Consider the following 12522-nt stretch of genomic DNA (forward strand, 5'->3'; position numbering starts at 1 on the left):
ATACTGAACAAAGAAAAAATGAGTATCTGACTTCCTTTCAGAATTGTTGAAGCAAGTTTACCGAAGATGCACTTGGCATCAATGTGTACTGATTAGAACTGGATGAACAGGGAAGAAGTCAAGCATGGAGATCTTTGTTTGAGTTCCAATGAGAGTTTTGAGTGATACCATCCACAGACAAATTTGCTTCATTTTCGACACCAATCAGAAGATCGAGCTAGCTTTACTTTGCCTTTAAGAAACAAAATGATTAGAGACAGATATATTAATGTATTATGCTTTTCTAATTTCTTTTACATTTCAATCATGAGCATTATCAGCTGGTTATCAGCTAGTCCATCCTCAAGTTATTTTAGATCCAGATTAGACTAAAGGAGCTCAAATGAAAACTGGAAAATGTAATTCAAAATAAAGATGAACTTTATCTACAGTTTTTAGTAATACTTTTGATAGCATGCCCTTGGATGGAAGGCAAGCAAGGTTATAGAAATTAAGTTTAGGTGATTCGAATTTGTACACCATTGAGTAGAAGATGTTAGTTTTTTGTGGAATTTGATTGCGTCAATCAATCGCGTTATATTGATGGCTCATATTTCAATTTCGTCGATCAGTCGAGCTCAATAAGGAGCTTGTTGGGGGGTCGCAAGAGCGCAATGTGCATCTTGCTTGAGGGTTCTGGGGCAAAGTCCACAATTTTTTTTTTTTGGTACAATGGCAAGGCGTTGTGGACGCACTAAATCTTTTTTTTTTTTATACATTATTTTTGCATTGTGTTATAACCGTATGGTGGTTATGCTCTAATGTATAAGAGTGAAGGGCTGCGAGATAAAGTAGATTGAAATATTTGTATAATTTATCGCTATTTTGATAGTAAATTTCTTGGTGTGGTGTGGCTCCGTGGCTTTTTTCATTTTCAGATTTTTCATGTACATTCTAGTATTCTTTCTCCACTGTTTTTATCTTATTTGTTTCAATTTGTACTCCCAATAGAAGATGCTAGACTAAGGTGGGAGATAGAACACATCTGAAGAGGAAAAAGGAAGACAAATATTCACATGGCCATAATGATTTACAAAATTCTATTTGACCCAACACCAACTAATTGCCAGTAGGCATGTCTGCATTTCTTCTTCTTTTTTTCAGATTTTAATTGGAATAGAGTATCACAAAGGGAAATAGGCAAATGTTGGTCGAACACCATGAGTCTTTTTTACTGTTTCTATAGCTACCCTGTAAAAATGTTTCTATTGAAGAATAAAACTATAGAAAATTTATTTAGATGATTTACACAAATATAAAGGAAAGCAAAAAATACACCATTAAAACAACGATATAAAAATTCATATGAAAGGAATACAAAGGAGAAGGAGCAGACATCCTATGAGTAGAAGCAAATAAAAAAGATTATCCAAGCAAAGTTAACACACATGCAAGACCTAAAAATCTGACATACAGAAGAATTTATAAAAACAACACCAACTAGTTGAGATTTTGTAACATATCTTGCTATTTGTGCTGTGGTTTCCGTGTTTGTTAGCAAGTGGAGAATAATAGAAACAGGCAAGATAATTAACACAGCAGGAAAAGACGCTTCTGTATACCTGCGATAGCTGGAGAATCACTTCACTAGCTTTTTGCTGGTTCTCAATTGCACAATGGTAAGAATACAGGACCATTCCAACTACTGCTACAGAAATTCCAAATATATTCCTCCAGCTAAATGGATCACGGAATAAAACATAGCCAAATGCTAGAACTAAGCATGTTTTGAGGTGACCCAAAACTTGGTATGTGACAGGAGATGTTTTTCCAATAACAAGAAAAGTACTGAAGTTCACAGAGACAGATATTAGGCAAGATACTACAATAAAGACCTGCAAAAGGATCAAATTTGAGTGGCCCTTCGAGCATTAATAGGATTCAATCATTCAAAGAATTCAGGTTTGCAAAAGAGATTATGTTTAGCTTACCAAAACTTCAGGTGTATACTTGAATGCAAAAACATTCTGTTTAGTTAGAAGTCCATCAAGAAAAGGACCAATTATGAAGAGGGTTATTGCCTGATATGGACAAGATTGATACAAGAGCTGAGTAGATGAGACTTTAAACCTCTTCTGAATTGTGTTGGTCATCTGAGAAGTGTAGGTTAAGCTTGTAGACCAGAACCAAGCAAGATTTTTCTTCCTCATTTAGACTTCATTTGGGATAGCTTTTTCATTACTTTCTAAAACTACTTTTTAGTACAAAAAATTCTAATTCAAGAATTTTTTTAACTAAAACACTATTTTAGAAAGCATTAAGAAAGCTGTCCCAAATGAAGTCTTAGTCATCAGGTGCAACTTCAGGCACAGCATAAGAGAAACAGCCAAAAGCCACCCTTACTTGGTTACAAAAAATTAATATTTTCATTGCGCTTGCAACCAAGAGGAATAACTTTTAAATGGCAATCAAAGCCTTAACTATCTTCTAATCTCATTATGTCACATATGTTAAACGTTAGGTTTTTAATTCAATTTCATTTCAGGCAGAATTGCTAAAATTGAGAACTAATACAGGATACAATTTGGGCGATGCATGTCGTGACAATTGCAAGCAGCGACAAGATAGATCCAAGAATATTGAGTTGAAGGTCTGTCACAGTGGCGATCCCAACACCAAGAAGAAGGATGGCTAGTGATAATTGGATGCTCCGACTGCAGTAAGCCAATAACAAAGAGCCAATTTTTTATTCAAACAACTACAGAAAGGACAACACACCAAAGACAAGACATAAGCCACACATTATAATTCAAAACAAAAAAATGCTAGTATGTACCAGCTAAGAGGTTGTTTTGATTGAGAGTGGGATTACCTAATCCAGATTTTTGTAACCCTACCAATCTTCTTATAAATAATTTCTCCGTCTTTAATCCTGAAAACTATTTGACACCGCACCCAGTTGAAGGATTATTGGATTGAAAGTTTTGAAATAGATTGCATTGATAATTATAATTCCATTATATAGCAATTGGGATTAAATTATTTATTTAAATAGTATATTAAGCAGGAAAATATGAAAATCGAGACTAGTTATGCAGGTCATTCAATAGCAACAACGTTTTATGGATTAATCAATAAACGACCTAACGGAAAATTAGTAATAATCATACAAATGAATTTTCAAGGGTGATTATACATTTAAGAAGAGGACTAAATTCTCATTCAAATGTCTAACAGTAATGTGCAGTAATATCAGCAATGTTCAGGGTTAATAACTACAAATCCAAATGCCTACAGAACCAAATCATCACCATACTACTATATCTGCCTTACATTGTGTAGAAGACAGACCTGAACTTCTTTCTGAAGAAGAAAGTCTCTAACAGAACAGTGCAAGGGATAATTGCAAGCTTTGTCATCTGGATTGCAAAGACAAGCACATAGAACAAATGAATAAGCTTGAGAAATAATAGCAGTAAAACATGAAGAGCTTTACAATCTAAGTGCCAATTGGGCATGGCATGTTGAAAATGTAGAATAAGACTACAGTTACCATAAATCTCAAACTTGTATCCAAAAAGGGCCAACACTAACTAGTTATGTTTAGCTTTATAACCAAAACATGCACAGAAAAGAAAGCTTATTTAGATAGTAACGTAGTGCAACTCTTAGGTAATGCTCCAATAAAGTTCATTAAACAAAGCAAAAGAAGATGAAGCACCTGGTAGAATCCAACCGAGTTGAAACCAAGGCTTAAATTCAATAGACCAATAGAGCATCCATTCAATATTCCAAATCCCGTTACTGCCCTTGAATCAAAAGGCTTATGTTCAAACAACTTCATCCATAGAGCCATATGAAGAGAACAAAATGTAGCTAAAAGATGCCAGCTTGTCAATGTTGTGGCTGCAAATCACATATGAGAGCAATTAAATATAGTATGTGTAGCTGAGATTAACCACTATAAGCTGATGACTTAAGTTCCATCTAAAACAAAGAATATCCATATGAGCAAACTTTTTACAAAACTAGCAAATGGTAAAAGGTAAATAAATCCATAAAGGCATCATCAGTTCATCAAGATACAAAGGCCACTTGATAAGATTTAGAGAAGTTTAGGGGTCTTTTAAAATAATTTTTTATTTTGTTTCTCCTTTGTTTATGTTTTTACTAGAAACAAAAACACGCTTGAATACTGCTTAAATCCTATGTTTTTAATGGAAATAAACAATTACAAACATGCATGAGAATTGGGTTTCAACTTGTGGAGCAAATGAAAGTGTGCTTTCATTCTAATGGTACTGAATATGTGTGCATGACCACCAACAAAAGCAAAAAGATATTTTCATTGCTCGTTGCAAATGTGCTAAGTTTGGTACACCGAGTATCCTAAGCCATCTTCACCGGCACCACAATAGTCCATAGACTAGTGACCAGATCTTAATCTAAAGCGTTGCATCAAGTTGTAGGGTCGTCAATAACATTGCAAATCTCTGAAGCAAGTACCTTAGGCCAACCACCCTCTCCCCCATCCAGGGCAAGGAATATGTGATGGTAATCAATCAAAACAAACTCCAAAAGAACAATGGCTGGCCACTTCACTAGAGGAAGGAAGACTGCTGGAGTATTGATAGAAGACTAAAATTACTCTTCTTGTATATTTGCCTAGCCAAATTTTGGCATAAGGAGAATGATTTTTTTTTTGCTTTATTTTCTTGTAATCACGTACCTTTTTTTTGCTTACTAATAACATTTCACACATCCATGAGATGCTTTTAATTTGGCTAAGAACTTACCTTATATAGCTAGGTCAGCCTCCACTGGATTATTGAATAATGCTACTATTTCGCTTATGCAACTTTGTATGGAAAGCTTGTTAGTTGCTCTACATCATTGGTAAATCTTGGTGGGTGATCCCTTCGGAGTTTGGTGATTCCATATTTATCTTAGGTACTTAACATCTCCCGTATCCTCTCATTTTTCCCTCTTTTCCCTCTCTTTAACTTGCAGACTAACACCAAACCTTGCTCCAAACTTCACCCACTCCTCTTCTCAAACCTATAAGATTCCCTAATATCACCCCTAAGACCCACAAGCACCCAACCCCCTTCCTTCCATATCTAACCCTTCCTTCCCATAACTCTACTTAGCTAACTTCAAAAACTTCCCCCCATCCCCGCCTTAAGCTCTCTCTTCAAGCTAAACGTTGCCTTTGCCACCAATATCCTTCAGGCATCTCAATCATGTTGCTATCGGGACATGTGCTCCAAGGAATAAAAATAAAGAAGCTTGAAGATCAGTGGAATGGAAAAGACTACTGCAAATATTTGATTTCCTCCTGGGCAGGATTACATCTTTTAACTGGAGGTTGGTCATCTTTCAAGAATGGTTATTCTTGCTCTCCAAAAGTGTTTACTTCCCTTATTTGTTAGTATAATCACAGAAAAATATGACCTGAAAATTGTATATCACCTAGAAACTCTATAGGCAATTTGCAAGTAATCTAGTAAAAAGCTACTATTCAAACCTAAGTTAACCAACGTTAAACCTACCAAAACCCTAATTTCATTCTAGTTTCCATAAAATGCGAGTGAGCTCTACTAAAATATAGCCTTAAACTTTCTTTTTGAAAAAACATATTTTATAAACAAACAATTAAATGCGTACAAAATGAAGTAATCACAAGAAATTATCAATAGATAAAGTGGAAATCAAATTACAAAGCAAAAACAACATAAGAATATATAAGAAAGTATGTATCCTATGGATGAAGGAACCCCCAAAACCCTAGTTTATTGTGCCTTGCTTATAACCCGACAAATTTTGGTGAGTATACCCATACTTCTTCCATATTTCAACCCGCTTAACAAATAAGATTTGGAACCTTCTATCTACTCATGCTTTGATGCTCAGGATACAACTATCAAAATTATTATATCGTTCAAAATATGACTCATCAAAAACAAAAAAATCATGAAAGGCTAAAATATTTGTTGGAATTTGATAAATATACTTGCATGCAAATAAGGTGTCAACCAAATCCTTGTGACCTAGGACAACAAGGGAATGCTCTAATTACAAGACCATGTCTAAAATTGGTTCTGAATATCATGTACAAACGAGATATGAAGTGGAAGGAACTTTGACCACCACATTGTAGATAGATTTTGATCATTTTTATGTTCCCTCTTTCGCTGAGGTTAAGATTAACAATAGTTGATTTCCTCAATTATATGCGAGCCTTAAAACATTACGAGTAGTTATGACAATTTGGTGAGAAGAATAATAAGAAGATATGCCTTCAAATTCAAGCTTCTACTGATAACCGCTTAAAGAGGAACAAATCCAAGTCTCCTCTTTTAGAGGAATAGTAACATCCATTTCAACCAAGGCACTACTAACAAATGAACTAAGAGGTTATGCAATAGCAATACTCACTTATAAAAGTTTATCATAAATCAAATCTAGAGATTATAAGATGAGTTGTTTAAAGTAGTGAACACAAAGCATAAGAGAAATAACCCAAATATGCAAATGCTTTATGAGACTGTTGATTAACATTTGATTACAAATTTAAAATTTTAGCATACTTAAATGCATTTTGTTGGAAATGGAAGTAAAACATGTCATGAAACAAATAAGAAAATAGAATGCAGCAAAAGTAAAAGATACTAGGATTTAACGTGAAAAAATTCAAAATCGGTAAAAAACCACAGAGCCATGACACACCGAAAAATCTATGAAAATTAGGAGGAATAAGTATATATCTCTCTTCTGTCTCACTCTCTCCTTGCTTCTCCACTATCCTACTCCATTCTCACTCAAAACAAGAGAAAAAGATGAGTTAATAACACCAAGGGACCACCCTTAAGAAAAATGAGAAAGAAACAATGTTCAGTCCACCTCGCAACGTTGCAACGTCAGTTTGGAGTGTTGCAGTGCTCAAACCTCAAATCATAAATAATATTTTGAATTACTTACATGCGCTCCATATTTGATTATAAATTTACACTTTTAATTATGCTTAATCTTATTAAAAAAACTATATAATTTATGTTTCTCACCATTTGTATATTTCTCAAAATAGCACACAAATTTTTAGTCGTTGATAATTAATTAAATTACTATACATCACAAAAAAAAAATGAGAGTTAATTTTTAAGAAAATGCATAAAATTAAAACTTCAGGCCCAAATGCAATCCAAAAGGTCCTGAAAAAATAAATTTACAAGCTTAACATAAAATGGTGAATTTGCAATTATATATTTTTAGGAGGGCAAATTTGCAAATATAAACTTAGGAGGGACTTCATTGAAAAAAATTGATAATAAGAGTGGCCAAGGAGAGATGAAAGAGAAATCAAGTGGAGAGAATTCAAGAAACTCTTCAAAATTCACTCCACAAAATCTTCTTCATTAACCATCGTGGTTGTCCAACTTTTAAGGACAAATCCAAGAGAATATTCTCTTAAATTCAGCTGTAAGTGTTTTTGCTTTCTTATTTTAAGTATTATGCTAAAGATATGCCTTATCTATCAGTTTATATTAGTCTTTAATGTTATCTATAATTTAAATGGATGAGGATATTTAGAATAAGATTTTCTTAAGTTATGAAAAAGTTAATATTACGTGGAAAAAAAATAGGAAATAATATTAATAATATTATAAACTATATGCTTGGATAATCAAAAGAAGGACAAATCCAAGAGAATATTCTCTTAAATTCAGCTGTAAGTGTTTTTGCTTTCTTATTTTAAGTATTATGCTAAAGATATGCCTTATCTACCAGTTTATATTAGTCTTTAATGTTATCCATAATTTAAATGGATGAGGATATTAGAATAAGATTTTCTTAAGTTATGAAAAAGTTAATATTACGTGGAAAAAAAATAGGAAATAATATTAATAATATTATAAACTATATGCTTGGATAATCAAAAGAAAAAGCTCCTAATAGTAAAAATAGTTGGTGATGGAATCAAAATATTTCAAAAAAATATAAAAAATACAAAGCTTTTTAATAAAAAAATTGGTTTAAATATAAAAGCTAAAAAAATTGGAAAAGATATAGAAGGTCCATAAGAAGTCTAAGAAAGTATTATACGATGCAAAGAATTTAGCTTTTTTTTAATTCTTACAAGCTCAACAAAGATCTAAGAGTGCATGTGCTCTGATTCACAATAAATATTATGAAAGTCAACTTAGAAAAACATTACATTTATTGCCATCATAAGTTTAGATGCTTTAAAATTTTTGAATATTTCTCTTTAGCATTTGCAGTAGTTAAAATTTAGAAACTACTTTTAATTGAATTTGGTAGGATAAATTTTGAAACTCAATTAGACAGTATTAGGGCGAACATAGGATAGTATATTTTTCTTGTTGGATCGACACTCTACACTTTATTACTTAATCAGCACGCACACTTATGTGCCATTCAGACTATGTATGATTTACGCTTCAACTTATTTATTAGTGCATGCTAAGAGTCCCATCATTTAGTTAAAAATAAACTATTTAATAGAATTTTTCAAATATATTAAGAATATATCAAATGATTAGAGATGAAATATTTTGATACAAATATTTAGAAGCAAAGATGCTCTAGATTATGATAATTATAAAAGAATCAAACTTAAACATCATGCAATGAAGCTATGAGAGAAAGAAATAGAATATAAGATTAGCAAAATTACATCAACTATCAAATTTAGTTTCATGCTAGGAAGTTCTATTTGAAATTATTTTTTTGTTAATAAATTTAAGAGAAAGTTACATACAACAATAACATAAAGTCTTTATCCCGCTACGTGGGGTCGACTACATGTACATTAGAAAATTATATAGAGGAAACAAAAAGTTTTTCATATGATTTGCTATGGTGTATGGTCTTGAGAAAACCTATGATCAAGAATGATAAGAATAATGTGGTGAGTATGAAGGTAGAAATATGTGAATCTAGGTTAAGTTGATGTTATTAAAGATATGTATGATGGCTCATTAACTAGTACTGGAAGTAGCTATGAAATCACCCATCGTTCTCAATTTCATCAATGATCAACATTGAGTCCATAACTTCTTTTTTTTTTTTATAGAGATTGTTACAAAGGATATTCAAAATGCAGTGTCATTGCATGCTTTTTATAGATAATATAGTTCTAATTTGTGAGACACCCATTGAAACAAATGCAAAAAAATAGAATAATGAAAATATTTAAAACATAGATTGAAGTAGAATTAGTAAAACAAATATGGAGTATATAATAAGCAAGCATCAATCAAATAAAACATAAGATGATCAAAGGTCTGATAGATTTTATTATCTTAGTTCTATTATTTAAAAATAAAAAGATATTGATAAGGATATAACTTCAAAAGTTAAGGCTAGATGTAAATCATAAGGTTTTGCTTATTTCACGCAATGTCAAATGTTAAACAATATCTTTGAGAGTATCAATGTTAGATCTTCATTACTCCCCTCGTTTTACTTCTTTTTCAATAAATGTCTAAGTCATTATTAGGGGAATAAGGCTAGATAATCATCATCAACATTAGAGATTTAAGCCAAATATTTCGATCCAGATCTCTCACCAAATGTAAAACCGAGGGCACTGATGAGTGCCTTGTTGCAGATCACGATTGACACCGAGGAGACCACCGACAGCGACAGCGCACCTACAGTACCCAGCTGGAACCGCTGCTTCTCGCCCATCTCCGCTCCCAGATTCCCAACTGCTCACTGCTGCAATCTGCAACACAACCAAATTCATGCAAATAAAAAACCAAAAAAAAAAAAAAAAACGGAAAACAGTTCCACCTATCAACCTCACCTCATTCCCAACCAGAGCAAATGACAAACGTGTATCAGCATTCAAAATCTGAGAAAAGATTCCTTAATTCGCAGCCCTAAACCAGTTCGGATTCCGATAAGAAACAACAAGACCTGCCTTCCTCCTCAAGGTTCGAGAATGCAGTATCTCTGGCTATTTTATAATGCCTTCTTCTCCAAGCGCATTAAAATCTTCCCTTCGATTTGAAGCTATTCTTAAGAAGAGCGGGAGGGTGGAAGCAGGAGATGAAAGATAGAAGCGAGCTCCTTCGTCCGTGCATTAGGCTTTTTCTCTCTCCCTCTCAAATTAAATGAACTAAAAATTCATTTTGTTCCCCCCGTTTTCTTGCCGCCATAACCGGAATTCGGAAGAAGGTTGAAAAGGAGGAGATTATGGCTTTGTTACGTCCCATCTATTATTTTACAAATAACGCCGCCACATAAGCCGAAATGTTATTTTTTATTTTTATTTTTTTTCTGCTAAGGGTAATTACAATTTTATTTTTCTTAGAGGCTATTTAGGTTAAATTTTTATTTTTTTACATTTAATTTATATTTTATAAATAAATTGAGCTTGTATTTTTAAGCACTTAAAATAATATTTACTTATTTTTAAATTTTCTTATTTTCTAAAATAAAAATCATCTCAATTATAACCTGCTGCTATGAATTCTAACAAAGTTAATAAGAATAAATCTATTATTAACTTCTCCGACAAGTTAGATATTATTATGAATAACAAAAATGATTACCTACCAAATATTGTTATGTGCTATGAAATTGAGTCAATATATTGTATATTTTACATATCAACATTATATAAAAAATGAACACTCACAAATAAAAATAGTGAAATCTGAATTTTTTTACATGAAAACCCCCCTGGAAGAAAAAAAATTATGGGCCTAGCCCAAATAAAAAAGATAATATATATCAGATGATACAATAATATTTCATTCCTCAAAATTAAGATAAAAGAGGACCATTTCAAAATATGATTTTCCCCTTATGGAGATTACATAAATCAAGTATTCACATATGGACAATTAGCACCCAATAACAAATTTTTATTTCCTCAATAGGGATTATAAAAAGTAGGTGTCCACATGCAAACAACTATACCAAACGATAAGGTTAAATCTTAAAAGATAACAGCGATTATTGATGTTGATCGCCAGCAGCAATGGTGGTTGGTGCTGACAAAAGCTGATTGTGATCGTCGACAGCGATAGCAAAAAAAATGTAAGAGTGCTCTCGAGTTGTATCCTTTCTTTCTCCTCTCATGTAGAGAATTACTCTATTTATAGAACTTTTGAGATGGATATTTTAGTAATTTGAACCATAATCCAGAACACTTCATCATACAATTTATATTGATTCCTTTGATTATGAATCATTTATTCATCATTTAAGTGTTTTAATGATATCATAATTGAGTGATATTGGGCTCGTTGGATTCAACTAGTTGAGCCGCTCAAATTTGACTATAGACATGTTGAATTTGGATATCATTTGGCCATCAAATTAATGTTTGAAGTTTCTAATTATGCTTAAAGTGTTTTAATTAGGCTCATTTAGGCTTGGATTGTGCCTCTTTTGATATCGTTGGTTTCGTCTCATTAAGACGTTCAGTTGAACTATAAGTTTGCTGTAATTGAAATTCATAGAGTTCCGAATTTAATTTCAAAAGTTTCCAATACAAAATTTACTTCAAAATTCGTGCCGATCATACCAAATTTTTCATAGATATATCAAAGATAAAATTATTTTATGAACAAGGCTGCTCCCTAATACCATGAAGTGCTGCAAGATTCAGCTCAATGTAGAGGTAAGCATACACAAGAAATGCTAATATTCTCAACTTAGGCATAGAGGAATGCATAATGCATCACATTTAAGAAACACTTGATGGTGGATATTGAGAAGTTGGTTAGAAGCAACGGCTGAGATGGAAAGATGCGAAGAAGAGTTGCTAGCTAGCTCCAGTTAATTGGATGAATGCAGGCTCAAAGTTATGATTAATTAAAGATAACAATCCACCATTTGAATTTTCTAAATAATAATACATATTGCAATCACATTAATTTTTCTTAAAACAATTTAATAACAGACCAAATCACCAAACAGAATAGCTACTTCCACAGCCCATCGGGACCAACTCTAACGTTACGTTAAGGCCCATATCTTTTTATGGATCACAAATTCCTAATAGGCTATATTTATGATAGGGGTGTCAATTTTTGACACGATCCGAATCCGATCCGGAAAAATTCGGATTAGGGTCAACCCGGACCCGGAACGGGTAGGGTTCGGGTTCAAGAAATCAACCCATTTTAAAAATTGGATCGGGTTCGGGTTGACCCAACAATCCGAAATTGATTCGAAATTGACCCGAAATTGACAGAAAAACTCCTATTTGACCCGGAAATCCAAGATTGACCCGTTTTTGACCTGATTTTGATCCGAAAATCGAATATTGACCCGATTTTTTACCCTAAAACTAGCAATTTTAGGTCAACTTTGGGTCATTCGTGTCGGGTCGGGTTGACCCGAATCGGCTCGGGTTCGAGTCCAGAAACCTGACCCGTTTTTAAAAACATGTCGATTCGGGTTGACTCGAATAGTGCCGGATTAGTTTTGGATTCAACCCGAACACGACCCGTTGACCCGAATTGACACATCTAATTTATGAAAAGTTATATATATATATATATA

The 12522-nt window shown here is 32.9% G+C and overlaps 1 protein-coding gene across 1 annotated transcript; it reads right to left on the bottom strand.

Annotated features, from left to right (window-relative positions):
• Nucleotides 1–10070, bottom strand: LOC110107410 (UDP-xylose transporter 3). The gene is made up of 8 exons (XM_020837673.2): nt 9809–10070; nt 9570–9727; nt 3701–3885; nt 3331–3398; nt 2561–2693; nt 1971–2132; nt 1602–1874; nt 1–232 (listed from the first exon to the last, which is right to left on the bottom strand). The coding sequence occupies exons 2-8, from the start codon at nt 9688–9690 to the stop codon at nt 224–226; spliced, it is 951 nt and encodes a 316-aa protein (XP_020693332.1). The 5' UTR covers nt 9691–9727; nt 9809–10070; the 3' UTR covers nt 1–223.
• Between the last annotated feature and the right edge of the window lie 2452 nt (nt 10071–12522).

Source organism: Dendrobium catenatum, unplaced genomic scaffold (assembly GCF_001605985.2).
Source record: "Dendrobium catenatum unplaced genomic scaffold, ASM160598v2 fragScaff_scaffold_853, whole genome shotgun sequence".
Lineage (NCBI taxonomy): Eukaryota > Viridiplantae > Streptophyta > Magnoliopsida > Asparagales > Orchidaceae > Dendrobium > Dendrobium catenatum.

Excerpts from the sequence above, each read along its gene's own strand:
- LOC110107410 (XM_020837673.2), bottom strand. The coding sequence starts at position 9,690 with ATGGGCGAGAAGCAGCGGTTCCAGCTGGGTACTGTAGGTGCGCTGTCG. Across the intron at positions 2,133-2,560 it reads CGACATGCATCGCCCAAATT|ATGACCAACACAATTCAGAA; the intron begins GTATCCTGTATT and ends TACACTTCTCAG. Across the intron at positions 1,875-1,970 it reads AGTATACACCTGAAGTTTTG|GTCTTTATTGTAGTATCTTG; the intron begins GTAAGCTAAACA and ends ATCCTTTTGCAG.